Source organism: Artibeus jamaicensis, unplaced genomic scaffold, assembly GCF_021234435.1.
Source record: "Artibeus jamaicensis isolate MK-2021 breed Jamaican fruit bat unplaced genomic scaffold, CSHL_Jam_final scaffold_369, whole genome shotgun sequence".
Lineage (NCBI taxonomy): Eukaryota > Metazoa > Chordata > Mammalia > Chiroptera > Phyllostomidae > Artibeus > Artibeus jamaicensis.
Window position 1 is genome coordinate 25054658 of NW_026522042.1, and position 16966 is coordinate 25071623.

At 46.6% G+C, this 16966-nt stretch overlaps 1 protein-coding gene across 7 annotated transcripts in view; it reads right to left on the minus strand.

Moving 5' to 3' along the window:
* The window catches only part of TRIO (trio Rho guanine nucleotide exchange factor), a 322877-nt gene that overhangs the window by 96547 nt on the left and 209364 nt on the right, over nucleotides 1-16966 (minus strand). For all 7 annotated transcript variants that reach the window (XM_053657329.1, XM_053657327.1, XM_053657330.1 and 4 more), the window contains 9 exons: nucleotides 15806-15921; nucleotides 12520-12642; nucleotides 7423-7617; nucleotides 7218-7333; nucleotides 6411-6477; nucleotides 5708-5817; nucleotides 4679-4748; nucleotides 3976-4065; nucleotides 945-1037 (listed from right to left, as the gene is read on the minus strand). In XM_053657329.1, the coding sequence (XP_053513304.1) occupies nucleotides 945-1037; nucleotides 3976-4065; nucleotides 4679-4748; nucleotides 5708-5817; nucleotides 6411-6477; nucleotides 7218-7333; nucleotides 7423-7617; nucleotides 12520-12642; nucleotides 15806-15921 (980 nt within the window). The remainder of the gene's footprint in view (nucleotides 1-944; nucleotides 1038-3975; nucleotides 4066-4678; nucleotides 4749-5707; nucleotides 5818-6410; nucleotides 6478-7217; nucleotides 7334-7422; nucleotides 7618-12519; nucleotides 12643-15805; nucleotides 15922-16966) is intronic.

Sequence of the window (16966 nt, forward strand, 5' to 3'; positions counted from 1 at the left end):
TCTGATTTCATTGTCACCTCCTATTGCTGTGCTGGGGGTGAACGGGGGCAGCTGGAGTCGTAAATACTGTCACCGGGATGAATGGATGGTTGGTACAGTCTAAGGCTTAATTAGTAACATTCACCAGCCAGATGAATTTGGCCGGTGAATGTTACTACCATTTCCCTGATGGTAGGGAGACATCAGACGGAGGGTATAGATTATTTTTCTTGCAGTCAGGAAAACATGTATCGATTACGTATGTAACGCATTCTTCGACATTCTTATCACAAATTCATAGTGATTATTAAATTTTTATGTGTGATTTTAATTATGATCATTCAAAACCAAGAAAAAGCAGAGACCAGTGTGACTCAGATGCTTGTGATCTGTATGAAGAACATGCATGAATCTGTGAGACAAACGGACAAATGAGTAGCTAGAGTCAGGGGGGAGGAAGCTCCCGAGGGCGAGTTCTCCTGGATTCACTGGAAAACCCAGGCATCAGCCTGACCTGAGTGCAGAGCCACATCCAGGTGGCAGGGATCCAGTGTCGCTACTGGGCACGTCCCACGCCCTCGGGGGCCAGCTGGCACCCGCACACTCGCCTCACCCTGTGGGGCTAACTTCCCCTACACACGTGCACAGCACAGCGGCTGGCCCACAGTCAGCAGCCACCGTAGGAACAATGGTATAAAATATCAGGGCGGACAAACGTCTCTTTCCTTCTCATTCTGTGCTGGGGACTATGACTGGTCAGTGATGTTTAGGTGCATAATGAGGAATATACTCTTATTTACCTGCTACACTAATAAATTGGGCAGGGAAATAAATGGCAATGTATTTAAAAATAAAAATATACTGGGTGTTATTTTAAAAATTCAGAGTACTTTACATAAAAAAAAATGGTCAGAATAGTAATGCATAAATCAAAACTTTGTGGGCTGAAGATGCTTCATACATACTTTCAAAAGGAGCTGGTACTTCGTTATCCGCTGAACTGGTTTAATAAGGTAGGAAGAGATGGAATTGGCTAGCCCGTGCCGCTGCTGTATCTCCTGAATGAAACCAAAATCACACATGTAAATAAAAACCTCACTGGGTAAGTTAGAGAGCACCAACTAAAAGTTTACATTTATTTCCCCCACAAAGAATACACACAGATTATTTTAAGTATACAGCAGAAATACCTGATTATTCTTTTAATGTGGTCGATCTAAAAATAATAGAGCTCAGCCAAGCTAACACCTTGAATGCCGAGGGCAGCAGCGTTTGCTCTGTATCGCTGGCTCTCCCACTCTGAGATCAAACAGGCCACACCTGAGTCAGGCGCTGACTCGCCTTCTCTCGTGAAGCTTCCCCTGCTGAGTCACAGACCACGTCCCGCCCCACAGCCCACCTCTCGCTACTAGAGGCCTCCTCCTTCCATCTCTGCACTATTAGGGACCTGCTCTCCTGTGCACGCTCTTTACTCAACCACCTCCTAGCCCAGAGTTCCCTCACCAACAGACTGTGTCTGCATTTTCTTAGTTCTTAGCATCCTTCTCAGAAGCTTCAAAAAAACCAATAATCATCTGACAGTCCACGCTTCAGCTTCACTGTTGGGTTTAGAGGCCACCACACACCCTTGTGATCCCTGGCTGTCTGTCATTTAGGCCAGGCTCCCTGGGACAAGCAGACTCTATAGAGGGTGAGTCCCCGGAAGTGCCACCCCAAGAGTCACCCGACCCTTTGGCACCCAGCAGATTAGATGGGACACCTGACAACCCCTCCTCTGGCTCCCGGGTCATAAACACACTTTTCAGATTTTCTTTTCAATTTGCAAAGATTAAAAAATATGCAATTGAAGATGTAATGATGATTACACACCACTGTCATTTAATATCACATCTAAAGGATTTTTCACATACAGTAGAATTCAAAGTCATAAGGACAGGTCACTGACTCCTAGACAGTGTTAAGCCACTTGTAACCAACTGCCAAACCAAGATACAGAGCATTTCTGCCTTGGCGGAAAGTCCTCTCCTGCCTTTTTCCGATAATTTCCCCCCACCCCTGCACCCCCGCCGCCACCAGGAGGGTACCCTTGTTGGAGATTCTGGCACCACAGACTGGCTCTGCACATTCTGAAAGCTCATATAAAAGGAATCATGCAGAACAGAATTCCTTTATATCTAGCTGCTTGCAGGCCACGTTTTGAAGATTAATCCGGGTTGTCCGCACAGCAAGAGTTTACCCTCCGCACGGCTGAGCGGCGGTTCCTCCCCTGGACGTGCCACAACACTCTGGAAACACAGCATGCTGTCTTCTCAGGACACCCTGTTCTAACAGCACTTTCACAACTGCATCTCCGATACTTCTAAGCAGGAATCTATTTTGTTGACATCCTTATTGCCTTAGCATAGTATTATGCAATTGAAAAATGGTTGTAAGATCACAGTAATCTTCTAAAATACCTGACAAAGATTTAATCCTGCTGAAATAATAAAGTTTCCCTTCTCTAAAATTTCTTTTCTTATACAATTTTACTTTGGATGGGGGGGGGGTGGAGAGAGCTGGGGGTAAAAGGAGCTTCTAGCTCCCTGGTCAGTGGCATATATATCCGAGGCCAGGATTTCTCCTTTGCATTTGTGATTGAGTCATTTACAGGCAATCAAGTCCTCGCTGCTTCCACTCCTCTCTGCAAAGGCAGGCGTCCTGTGTTATTCATACTCTCTGTGAAGCACCTACGCAGACACTGAGAGTCAAAGGAACCCCTGACTGATGAGCAAAAACACTGTGCAAGGAAAACTAGACACGTAACCTGTGAAATCTCCAAGTTAAACAAACATGATTTTCTGTATTCTTGAAGATTTTTAGGGCAAAGGGTTTTTAAAAAGTGGCTCTGGTTCCAAGCACTAAACATGCCAGGTGTTCTCAATGCTCAGGCCTTGAATCATTCTAACGCTGCAGGTAACCGCACAGTGTGGGACGTCTTCTGATGGCAAAGCCCCAGGGTCGTGTGAAATACCATGAAGAACAGGCAGCGCTGGCCTGCGAGCAGACTTCACATTTACACAGGCAGTGATGTGTGAATGCTGGTCGTGAGAATGACAGCGACGGCAGGGCCACCCGCAGGGGGGCTTCACCTCAGAGGCAGGAGCCAAACTGCATTCTGCCCTCTGAGACGGTCAGAGAGGGCAGGTTGTCACCACTGGCCTCGTGCAAGCACACCCACGACGACGTCTAATATCCTGGTGGCCTATGCACCAAACCCTACATGATACTCAAAACTGCCTCCTCTTCCAATTAAAATTTATTTGGCACGTGTTTATGACTACATTCTGGAGACCCAAAAGGCATTCTACATGTCCCACCATAAGGCTCCATTCCTTTCTGTGGTCAGTCGCTACCCTGGAGTATCTTTTAAAAACAGAGATGAGCTACCTCTGTGTTTACATCAATGAGAATGTAGTTAATAAACCTCCCACCAGGCCTGGCTGCTACAGTGACATTTGCAAAATTTTATTGGTAGGTCACTTTTGGAAAGTAATAACACCATGAAATTAAAATGGAAAAAATAAATGATTAAAAAAGATTCAAAGTTACCTTTTTAAGGGGGGGAAGCTTAATTTAATAGTTTATATCTTCTATACAAAATTTTACATGTAAAAATTTATGATTATATAAAAATAATATAATGATGTATATGCATGTGCATATAAAATCTGAATTTCTGGCAGGGGACAGCAAAGGGGGGAAATGGGGACAACTGTAATTGAATAACAATAAAAATGTTTTAAATATCTGAACTTCTTATTGATACATAGTTTGCTATACTTCAGAAGGAGCTTTTAAAAACAGAAGAAAATATAAGAGTATCCCACCATATATGTGATAGATAAAAATGAAAATATTGCCCCATGAATCAGGTGAAAGTCAGAATAATTATGCATTTGAGGCATGCTGAATGCAACTTAGGAAATTTCACGGCTTCCCTGGTGGTCCAAGACTTACATCGAAGTAGGATCCTGCCTGCTCCAGTATCAGCTGAGTGGAATCAGGCTTGTTTTTGCAGTAAGTGACATACATTTGAAACTTGTCTGCCTATAAATAAAGAAAAATTGGACTATCACTTTCAAATGGCTGTACATTAAAATATGATAAACTTTTACGAAGAAAAGAAATGGTGAGGATTAAAGGTATTTAATCCCCAAATTAAAGAAACCCTGTTTTACAAAGACACCTATTAAAATGAGAAACGCCTCCTGCCTGATATCACACCCCCCCCAGAGGCCTCCCCTGACCAGCAAGCTGGGGTCGGGCACCTCTCTCCCCCCACAGTGGTGTGTGGAAATGCAGGCAGTATGCTTCGATGGCACAGTCACCAGGTCACTTGTCTGCCTCCCCTCAGGACTGGGTGACTCCTCTGTCCCCCTGCCCCACCCAGGACCGGGCACTCATGGCAAGCTGCGAACTCCCAGGGCCGCGCAGAGGTCCGGCACACAAATGGTCTGTTTCAGACCATCACTACTGACAACAGTAAGCTCATTCTGCATTAATAACTAGCTGGGGAATGGAATTCTTTGGGACAAAGCCCAGTTCTCTATGCAGCTACCAGTAGAAGGTGGTGACAGAAAAGACACGAGCACCGTCCCCTCTAACTTCCTTCAGAGACACCAGGTAACTGTGGGACAACAAGAAGCTGAAGTTTCATTACCCAAGTAACAAAGCAGTGCCCGACGTCCTCCGGCAACTGCTCGTATTTTTCCAGCTCTTTCAGGAATATGCTATAGAGGATAAAAACATTATCATGTTACTGAGACATTTTAAACCATTTTAATAGTGACATACCCCAGAAGTCTGACCAAGCATACCGTGGCTTCAGGCAATACCTGAATTTCACCATTTTAATCATGTGCAGTGAAAAATGTGTGCCCTCTAGATCTTGACATTTAACGAAATGTATAGCTCTTAACTAGGCTAAGTTATTGTGACTTTCGGCTAATCAGTTCAGCATTTAAACACTTTCTACTACAAATTCATCCTAGTGGCTCACTTCTGGGGAGGTGCTATGTTTAGTAGTTAGGGGCATAATGTAGGGACATAAGTATCTGACCCAAAGAGAAGAAGCCCTTTAGATTTTTGTGGCTTCTGTTGCGGTAGGAGCAGGGGAGTGAGGATACCCCGGGAGCCCTGGCCTTCCATAGGCTACTGGGCTGCACAGACTCTATCTAAAGGAGCTTCTGCTGCTTTTTAAAAACTTCTTAGAAATAAGCCTGCGTGCCTCCTCCGACCAAGGGAGAGCACGTTTAGTTCGTTTAGTTTGCATGGACCACACACCTGCCCCTCCCTCGGCTCCTTCCTCCCTCTTATCTGAAAAGACCAAACATGAGCCCACCACCCACGGAAATCTCTTCGTTATTTTGACACTGAGAAATAACTTATGTAGCAGCTGATGGCACAGCCTGAGAGAGGTTTGGGTTCCCACAAAAACAGTTTCTACCCTTTTCCTAATCTTATTCCTGCAGAAAGTGAGCACAGATATAAAACTGAGTCTGTATTACAGTTGTCTCGAGAATGTCAGTCTTTCTTAAGAAAGCCTGACAGGATTCATTCGGATTTCAAGAGTCACTGAAATCAACATTTGCTTCTCTCAGAACCCCTGATTTCTTGTTACGAAAGGCCAGCACAGGACCGAGATGCCGGGAGTCACTAGCCATGGATGCCCAAAGACAAAGCCACTCACTTGTTGTGGAACTCATAGATTTCCTGCATGTTCCCGAAGATGATGAGCTCTTTGTTCACGATGCCTGGGGGGATCTCCTCCACGCCGCTGGTCATCTCCCACAGGTAGGTCTGGCCGGGGGGGAAACACAGGCATTAGACAGAAACCAACACCACATTTTTAAGAAGCAGATGTTTATGACATCTGTGGATACAGACCCAGAGTTAATGTACACCTGCAAATGGATCTTAAGAATGGAATCTTTTAAACAAGCATAAAAAAACTAGGGAAAAAAAGGAGCTCCCCAGTTGCTATAATACTTGAAAATAGTCCCTGCACTTTTCAGCCCTAAACTTACTTCCACCTTTGAATGACCCTGTCCACAAGGTACAACAAATATTCATAAAACTGAGTATTAGTTGCCAATCAAAAGTAGGAAGCACGCTTCTTGGAAGCTGCTATAAAATTCTATACAAAGGGAATGTCAGCCAGGCCATCATGTGATAAATGAAACAAGAGGATTAACGCTGTATCATCCCCGCAGTGAGCAGAGAACAAGCCTGGAACTTCACAGAAGTGCAGAAACATGAAACTGGCAGCTCACATGCACTTTAAATCTCAAAAAAAAAATGACAAAGTGTGATTATTTTAAGAATTACTAATAAGAAGGAATAAATACAAGATTATACTCAATCTAAAGAAACAAGTTAAAAAACTTACTTACATCCATACACTCCCGGAGGTCTCTTACGTAAGCCTTTTCCGTTTGAATTAACTCAGCCATTATGAACCTTAAACAGATGAAGACAACAAATAGTTCAGCTCACAGGCAGGATAGACTACCTACTTTTATGGCTTATGAAATAATAATAAAGTGGCTTAAAAATCATCAGGCAGTGATGTTTTTTGCAGAATTAAATCAAGAATAGGTAGAACAATAGTGGTATCCAGCCATCAATTCAAAGAAAAACAATTTAGAAACCTGGGGCCAGATAATGCTTTGCAGGTGGGCTGTCCTGTGCCTCCTGGGACATTCGGCAGCCTCCCTGGTTGCCACCCACCGGATGCCACCTGAGAGGCAACCAAAAATGTCTCCATACACTGCAGTGTCCCCCAGGGGACAAAACTGCCCCGACCGAGAATCACTGGATTAGAACCATCTTTTTGTGAAATTAATATCTAGTATGTTCACTAGTTGGCAATGTTTAAACACCTCCACTTGTGTTATTAATTTCTTCTCCTTAGTATTGCCACTCAGGACCTACTAGTGATGAATGATAATAAGTCGAGTTGCCAGCCCCACTTGAAACAGGGGCATGGGGATAAAAACAAGAAACTATTTCTGACGCAGGTGATAAGGAACAGTGCACGCAGTCGAGTTTGAGTTGCAAAAGCTAGTAAGGACATTCAGAACCTCAAGAAGTCATAATGCCAACTGGTTTCAGAGCACACGCAAAAGAAGCATGTTTGTCCACGTGACATTTTCTTGACTTTTTCCATAAATCTGGCAGGTTCTTAAAGACCAGCTTACTCTTTCCTGCGGGCAGATTTCCGTTTTTCTTCATTAAGCTCATGAGCAGCATCGCGCAATTTCACCTCTGACCCAGGGATACTGGCTGGAATGATATCTAGCTGAAGACTTTTACTCTGTGGAATGAGAGAGTCAATGAACTTCAGTGAACTGAATTAACACAGAAGAGCACCGTGATGTATTCAGTTCGCACAAAGCAATTTACCGATTTGTTGGAATCCGAAGAAATCCCCAGGGCTTTCTCCAAAGAGGTCCTGTACTTTTCCATCCGCAGAGAGAAATCTCTGTACCTCTTATCCACGGCAGTGACACATTTTTTTATTTCTGCCGCATGGGCATGCCCTTTTTCACAAAAGCCATCAGCTAGCTGTATCAATAGCTTCACCCTCTCTTTGGTTTGCTGCAAAAAAACCAACACAACAGGAAAGTATTATGAAGCAAATGAACCCAACTGCCAGGAATCAGAAACACTAGTAACTTGCCTAGAAGTCAGCTGTAAACCAGAAAAACGCCGCTGGTTACAGAAGCCCAGACTCCCGCCCCACGTCCATCCCGTTCTTCTCCCTGAGCGGAGACGAGTTCCCTTTCCTCAGCTCCTCCACAGTGAATGGTGTTTTTAAGACCTGGGCTAAAAAAGTCTAGACTTTCAACGTCTTCATCTGATCAGTGCTCAGTAAAAATCTGTGGAATGCACGAATGAATGTGCACTTGGCACGCCCCCCCCCCCCCCCCGTGAATCGAAGACTATCCTCCTTTGAATGGGCTGCAGATCGTCCCTGCGTTACACATGTTTCCTCTGTGTGCACAGTCAGACCATAAGTTCAATCAGGGCGGCAGCCATCCGAGATTCTGCTCTTCCCGATGCACACGTGTGGCCAAGGATCTCCCACGGCGGACACTCAGCAGGCCCCGATGCGGCTCCTCGGCATCGCACGCTCACATCTCTTTCCACTCACAGGGGATGTGGGGGATGTCACTCCTCAGGGAATGATCTCCACAGAGGCATTTTAAATTCTGTTCCCTGTTTAGAACTCTCTCTTGTAAAAAAAATATTTTAGCTCTGGTTGGTGTGGATTGAGCACTGGCTTGTGAACTGAAAGTTCGCCAGTTCGATTCCTGGTCAGGGCACACGCCTGGGTTGCGGGCCAAGTTCCTAGTGGGGGGGCATGAGACAGGCCAGGCTGCAGGCAGATGTTTCTTCACACATCAGCGTTTCTCTCTTTCTCCCTCCCTTCCCCTCTTTTCTAAAAATAAATAAATAAAAGCCTTTTAAGAGATTTTATATATATATATATATAAAAGATCTTTGATTAGGTTAGGCATTACACTTCTAACTTCCCGTAAAGTTAAGGGCCACTATAAAACACTGTCCTATGTAAGTGGCAGCAACTTCACCCCACTTTGATTTTCCCACTGCTCTTCGCTTGCGTCCATCTCACTGATCTTTACTACGAGGCTTCCTTCAACGTTCCCACAGGCATTTCACATGAGTATATTCTTCTGCCGCGGAAACTGCTTTCCTCAGATAAGCTTTAACTAGAAAATCTTTACGACTAACAGTCAGGAAATTGACTTTAAAATCCCCAAAAGAAAGGTCAGAGTTCAAAACCTGGATAAATTATCTTGGTTTGCACAATAAAATTTTTGAGCCAGAATTCACCAGAGAACCTGTCTAATCAGCTGTAAAGATCCGCAGACTGTACCCGGCTGGGGGGTCTGCCCCCGCATCCAGCAGCTACATCCGCTCTGGCCTTTGGTTCTCTGCACAGGTCTCCTGCTGCCTCCTAGATGTTGCCATGGCACCTTCACCTCTTTGCTCCACCAAAGTACCCCCCCCCCCCCGCCCTGACCACGCTTTATTGTCTCGAACAACTTCTGCCACAGGTGCAATTGACTTATGACATCACTGTCTGTCTCTCTTCTGTTAGCTGGTGACCGCCACAGGCCAGGGACACTGGTTTGCTTGCTAACACCTCCCACCCCTTCCATGTGAGGCACACAGTGGCAGTTCACCAAATACTTACTGGGAAAATAAAGGAACAGGTTCTTACACAAGACTGTGACACCTGTGACTTTGATGGGCATAGCAGCTACTCCTACCGGCACAGGCTTCGAAAATACATGAAAACAAAACTCAAGGAACATTAACGACTTCTGTGAACAAATGAATGCTGTGGATTCTGTGAAAGCTGCTGAGCTGGAAAAAGTCAGCAACACTGAAAATACTCTCCAAGTTTCTAGGGCTTTCATTTTGTGTAACGACGAACTCTCATGGAGTGAACGACAAGAACACTATCTGTTAAACCTTTCGGTTTGTCATCAGCACAAAACCTTTCTGAAGACAAGACTAGCCTAATTACAAACCGAGGAAACAAGAAGTGCAAGTTTCAGATCTGGAAGCGTGAGTTCCAAAAGGAGTTAACTGAGAAACACTACTAAATTTTATTTTATTTTATTTTATTTAAAGATTTTATTTATTTATTTTTAGAGCAAGAAGGGAGGGAGAAAGAGAGGGAGAGAAATATCAATGTGTCGTTGCCTCTCACATGCCCCCTAGTGGTGACCTGGCCTGTAACCCAGGCATGTGCCCTGACTTGGAATCCAACCCATAACCCTTTGGTTCACAGGCCGGCACTCCATCCACTGAGCCACATCAGCCAGGGAGAAACACTACTAAATTTTAATATCAAAGAGAATTAATACAACCAATGCAGGATTTATAAAAATTAGGTTGCATTTATCACTTTTCACTGTTTTGTGCCAAGACATTAATCTGCTGAAAAGCACAGAAAAGTATTACTGTCCCAGCACCGAAGCACAAACTACACAGATTTCTTCAGGGGCTAAGAAAGCTAAGTCGTGTTCTAAGTGTTGGAGACAGAGAAGTGAAGATAAAAAAGACAGTGCAGCTTACCTACATTAAAAGAGAAAACAAAACAGCAAGAAGCTTCAGGAAGATTTCTGTGTGTTTGTGTAACATCACAAAACAGACCAGTTGCTGGTATGCAACACCAATAAGCCGATGCTGATTACTGAAATGTATTTTAACATGCACTGAGTTGCAAATGCATCAAGTTGTCTCAGTGAGGAGCGGCTTTACTGCCATTAACACTGAAAGTGTTGCAGTGCTCCCTGCTGTAACAATCGGATTGGAAGACGGTCCTGTCGAAGTGAAGGATTCTCTACATAACAGGAGAAAAGTGATCTCTTAGAAGACGGTCTCACAGGCTGACAGGACAAGTAAGAAAGTAGCCCAGTATCAATGGGAGAAACTAAACGACATCTCCAAGCACCAAAGCAGGTACTTTCTGATGGAAAGGCAGCCAGAAAACAAACAAAAAGCGTTGCTAAGAAAAAAAAGTGACAGGTATTTGTTCAAAACCCACCAGTGCCTCTAATCAATATATTCAATGAAAGAAAGAGCTCTGTTCTGTGAAACAGAAAGGTCAGATGTCATCTACGGTTTTAGATGCTTTTTAAAAGACAAAACACAAGGGCAAAAAGTAATGCCTGTTTACTACTCCCTTTCCCACTGGTCGTACTCCAAAATTCAGGAAACAAAGAATTTAAGAATAATAGGAAAACCCTTTCATGCACACTCCACTGGGAACAAAGCTGCCACGCCCCTCAAACCCCGACAGGGACGTTCGCGCCGCACTCTGTGTGCACGGCACTCTGTGTGCACGGCAGCCCCGGGAGCCGCGCGGTGAACAGGCTGCTTGGCCACACAGAACAGCCTGCACATGTTCAGTCGGTGAGAAGGGACAATTCTTACATCTACTTCTGAATGCTGTTTTAAGTATTTTCTCCATACCTTCATATTCAAAGGATACTCAGAGAAAGAAATGTAGATCATACCATGCACATAACTGTCATTTATTAACCCACCATTAACAAAAATGAGAATTACACAGCTAATTCCCACAGTGTTGTATCCAGAGGAAGGAAGAAGCGTGGTCCTCACCTGCAGAGGCAGGGCAGGCCGGCTCCCCTCTGGGCACCCACGGCCCCCCTATCATGGCCAGGCTATCCTGCCTGCCTGCCTGCCTGCACCCGCCCCCAAGCCCCCACCTGACACTCACGGCACCCCACGAAAGGGCAGGTTTCTTTACCAGCCCTGCAGTGGTCGGTCTGCCAGCAGCTGCACTAGACTCTGTGTTTCTCCAGAACAGAACCAGGGGTTCTGAGTGCCCGGTACCCAGGGGCTGAGTGGAAGGAAATCAGCTGAGAGCTTAGAGCTGGGGTGGGGGGCAGCTGGGAGCGGAGGGCTGGGAAGAAGAGGAGGAGTCAGAAACCATTACAGAAAACATAAAAAAGTACAAATAAACATAACACAAAGTAGCCGTCTTTATCTCAAATGATTAAAAATTCCTCTCTGACATGTTTTCGATCCAAGTTAAGGGTGACACACACACACATCAACCTCTTTACAGGGACACTTCTTTTTAACCAAGAATATTATTTAACTTGACCATTTATTTTCTACTCTTCGACTTAATTGTTAGCTTTTTCTAATAACTCAATCTATCATCGAAAACAGAGGCACGAAAACATTACAATAAATTATGTTCAAAAACTTTGAAAAACAAAAAGAATGCCACGGGTTGAGGAGGAGACTGAGAGAATCGCAAACTCTTCTGAGGTCAGGGAAGAGGGAGCTCCCGCAGGTCACTGTGGAGATGCTCACATACTGACTTAAAAACTACTAACTCCTCCCACAGACTGCAGACACCATAGAGACGTGTTCAATTTTATTTTGACTTTTGGGAGAAAACAGAAAATGCTTCCAGTTTTACAAACCTGCGGAACAGCCGGCTTGTGCCGGGCTGAGTGGAAACGATGTAACTGTAACAACTTCCACTGACTCCCGGGTGGGGGGGTGAGGCACGGAGAAAAAACCCACAGAACAATCAAGTCCAGTTGGCAACACTGAACAGTGCTTCATAAGAGCTGCCAGTACTCACAAAATAGAAATCAGGAAGAAAAAGAGAATAATAATGAAAAGGACACGAGAGAAATAAAAAGGAAGGAGATGAGAAGTATTTGCAGAAGTCAGAGGCAGAGCAGCAAACAGATAAATGAAGGGAAAACTGAGGGCAAGCGTGAAAGGCAGGAAGAAGCACCAGAAAAGTCGTGTATAACAAGCCGTGTCGGTCACCCCGTTTCTCATCTCATAAAGTATTTCCTAAGTGATACTTTGGAGGGTTATTTTATTTGCTCAAAGCATCCTGTTCCGGGCTACCCTGGAAAGACCCGAGCAGAGGCAGGGCCCCGAACGGACGCGCGCGGCGGCCCGACGCACCTTCGCCGTGATCTGGAACTCCTCGTGCTCCTTCAGCAGCTCCTGGGTGTGCTGTATGCTGGAGCCCGTGGAGGTGTGTGTGGACAGGTAGAACTCCCCGTTGTCGTGGATCCACTCCAGGGCCTGGGCAGGGAAGGAACGAACACACGTTTCACGGAGGAACAGTGGTGAGGGGGGTGCAAAGTGCTGCATATCTCGGGGAAATGGGAAGTCACAGGCCGCGGTCGGGGCACCTCGAGAAGCACCCCCTCGGAGAGACAGACAAGTTTCTGAACTACGTGTCAGAATCCTAAAACTTAAAAAGAAGTCGACAGTCTAGAAAGCTGTAATTGTGTCACTTACGTAACAACAACAAAAAGGCAAAGAGTTCCTAGAATTATGAACCTAAGTCATAATACAAGCACCAAGACTCTTCTTCAAGAATACGGGGCAGCGTGGGGTGAGGGGGTGGGCCGAGACCCTCACGCTGTTAAATAAGGAGCCACCAGGACTTAGCAAACCAACTGAGAAGTTCTCACCAAAAGAAGAAGAGAACACAGATGTGAACTCCTAGCTTTCTAAAGTACAGTTTCAACCCTTCCTTCCTACTCCTGTGTCTGGTGAACACCCAGACGCAGGCCCACTTTGCTTGTTCTGAGGGCTCCTGCAGAGGACACGTCACGTGCGCCCCAGATGAGCCACTGGGCGACGCTGGCACGTGGCTTAACCCTCCCAGTTGCCGGAGAGAGACGACCGCGCCTGGAGAGAAAGGGGCCGGCGCGGTTCAGCCCGCAATGGGACGGCGCCGTTCTCATGCACCTGTTCTTTCCTGGTTTTGGATGGCAGCCATGGGTTTTCCTTCCACGTCCCCACAGCTGAAGTGAAATCGGACTTACTTAAGTAACACACGCACCTTATGCTATGTAAGGAGAAGCTTTTATATCTGCCCTTTATATCTCAGTTATCCACTGCTGGCTGGTATTGAAACAGAAACATTACTGTCTCTATTGGATATTTCACAGCACATATAGCATTTTAGGAGAAAAAACAAAAAGAAAACCATGACCCAGATTACTTACCATGCAGTTTACTGGCTGGGAATCTACTTTTGTTATGCCTGAGGGCGCCTGTCCCATCTCAGAAACAATGTTAACATTGACTCCCAATCAAGGCAGAAAGCCATTTGTCAATTTAGTCAAAGGTCCTTGGCTTCTCTATCCACACAGCCAATGGTACCCGAGTGCCTACCATGGAGTCAGGTGCTGGGTGAGGCACCAGGGAAAGAGAAGCTCAGTCCCTGCTGCTGTGGACTGGGAAGGGGGCAGAGATGAAGTGAGACACACAAAAGACAGATGAGAGGGGGAGACCTTGCTTAGAAGGGTGGTCGGTCAGCAGAGGGGCATCAAAGTGGGGACCTGCAGGCTGAGAAGGGATGGGCTCAGGATGGATGGATGGAAACTGTGCGGGGTGGGGTGGGGTATGGGGGTGGGGGGAACACCCCATGGCCCCGAGCGGAGGGAGCTGGGTCCACTGCAGGGAGAGGCGGGAGGTGAGGCTGTGGAGGGCAGGCGTTGCTATGTGAGAGGGACTGGAGTTGGGGGAAGGAGCCGCACCAGTTAGCAAACTGGTTCAGAGGTTCGGAGGGGACCTGGCTGGCACGATGGCTCTGGACAGGAGAAGGTCAGGCAGATGTGCCACTGACGGAGGTTTTCACCTACAGGACCGATGAGCGGTGAAGGTGGGAGACAGGAGTCAGGAACCACACACCCCGTAAGATGAGGGGACACAGGGCGCAGTAACTTTTCAGTCCACTTCCGCCTTCACTGAGGCCGAAGTGGAGCCATGCCAAGAAAGTGGCTGGGATTATCAGTCTGGGCTCCACAAATGGAGGCCAGGGCTGCAAGACAGCAACAGAGAAGATAAGGGAGGAAAGAGAAACAAGAACCAGCCTCAGCTGAGCCCCGGGGAGAGTCGACGTGCAGAGGCGGAGACCAGGAAAGGGGGCAGCGGAGGTTTGGGCGGCAGAGGGTGGCGAATGACACTGACGATGGCACTGTGACGGTGGCGCAGGGCAGAGCCCGACAGGTGCGCATGGCCAGTGGGCCGTCCTCGGTTACGGCCTAAACTTCATGACTTCGTATTTGGCAAACAAGCTGACTTTCAGAAAAAGCAACAACACATTATCCCCATCAAGGGAATTATTTACAAATTCATTCTATGTAGCTGAATGATTCTTTGTCTTTCGACAGAGAAGTAATAGAGATATATGAGAGAGAATTATGAAACAATCTGTAATCAGAAGCAAAGTCAGGCTGCCCTAAATCTAAAACACAGTTGAAATGAACTGTTTTTAAATAAAATGCTAAGAAAATGTAATTTAAACATTGAAAATACTACTGCTTTCCACCTCTGCTGGAAATATGAGAGCGGCACCTGGTAAAGTCAGCCCAGATGAGGAAAAGGCCTCAGCCATCGGCCTCTGGGGAGTGAGGCCGCCCATTGAGAGACCAACAGTCACCCACAGAGAGCAAAATACGCTCCCTACATGGGAAAACCGTGTGAGGAAGGTACAATCTTCTCAGGCTGTACGATTCCACCGATCGCCTGCTCTGGGGACACAGGAGGCAGACAGGTGGACTCAGATGGTGGTCCGGGTCTGACATGGTTACCGTGGTGACTAAGCTCCTTGACATGGAGCACGTGAGACAGCTCCACAGATTCTTAGGCCACTGTGAAGGCCAAAGAGAAGTGACAGGGGTCTCAGCGTTCACATTAGGGGTCCGACAAACTTCCCCTGAAGTGACCTTCCATTCCTCCCATGCACTTTACCCCCAAAATGACTTCAGAGGGCGGGAGAACTACAAATGCCTCTGCGTTAGTCAAATGCATGAATGTTTTTAACTCCTGAACCGTCGGAAACGCTGTCACATTTTATTTAATTTTTGCCCAGTTTATCTGAAGAACGTTTTATTTTGAACACATAAATACAGCCACATAACAGAACCACCCCCTACAGTACTTACACAAGCACAGCACCTCGATTCTACAATGATCTCTAAACTGTCGTCATGTGTAACGTGTGCTCTGCTGTCTTAGATGTGAATGAGGTCACGACAGTGGAGACGAGCTGAGTGACATAGGGGGCCAAAGTGACACGCTTTTCTGAGGTGGTGGGGTTTTCGTTTCACACCGAATGGTTAACTACGAGGCACGGCCCGTTGGGACCATCAGAAAGTGGTTTTGAAGCTGCTGGCACGCGGTCTGAGCACCGGGTGGAGGGCCCGGGCGGCCCTGTGTGGCAACTGACCTGCTTGGCGCTGCGCTCGAAGACCACGTACTGCTGGCACTGGTCCAGCCGCCTCTTGCGCAGGGTCCAGTAGTGCAGCACCCGGTTCTCCCGCTGGAAGAGCTCGTTCAAGATATCTGAGAGGACAGAGAAGGGCGCTGGTGGTCGCCACGGACGAAAACGCCCGCAAACACCATTCGCTGTGACTTAGACTTCTTACACAAATGCCATTCACTGCAAGGCAGATTTTACACAGCGAGCCACAGTGCTTGCCTGTCCCAGGTTCCCAATGAGCCTGCCAACCAGAGCTCTCTCCTAAAGTCTTTTACCCCAATTTATCATCAGAGGAGCATAGGCACAGGTGGCAGACACAAGGCCAGCGGGACGAATCCCGCCCTCCACCTTGTTTTATCCGGCCCGGCACCTTGTTTCTACCCAGCAGCAGTGCCGAGCTCCCTGCCCCTAGTTAAGGAGTCGTTACATTTATACAGTCCTAAAATCGGCCCTTCGAAGGTGACTATGAGACTGATGTGGCCCCCGGTGAAAATGAGCTTGACGCCCCTGCTAAGGTTATGGTTGGCCTCTAAGACCTCGGGGTCATGGGATCGGTGGGCCAGACTCCTGCCTCCCCTGCTGGGCAGTTTGTCTGCATCAGTATTTAGCTATTTTTTCCAAGACCACTAAAACCTTCCCATATATAGAAGGAATTCAATGTACGTTAAAGGATGTATGTCAAAAGGTGAAGGATTAGAAGAAAACAAAAGGTATCCTTTTAAAAAATATAAAGCAAAGGCCGAAAAACCCTGATGACCTAAAAATTAAGACTGTCATCACCAAGCACTAACAGCCATGAAATATTATACCAATCAAAAAACAGGAAAAAGTATTGGGAAAATATAACACACTGACCTAATTTACTTAATAGTCAAGAGAAAAAGACAAACAATCTGTGGAACATGAAGTTGATGATTTTTAAAACTGCGGCCACCAAACAGGGAAACAAGCGCAGGCTCACTCTGACAAGGGGACCGTCTCTGGCCACTTTCCGGCAAGCGCGGTGCTGCCATTGCTGTTAGAAGCGGTGGGGCGGGCGCTCGGGCCCCCGTCTTCTCCGTGAGGGGGGAGGACAGAGCACGGCCCTCGCAGAGGGCAGCTGGCAACAGGGGCGACACCGAGGTGCCT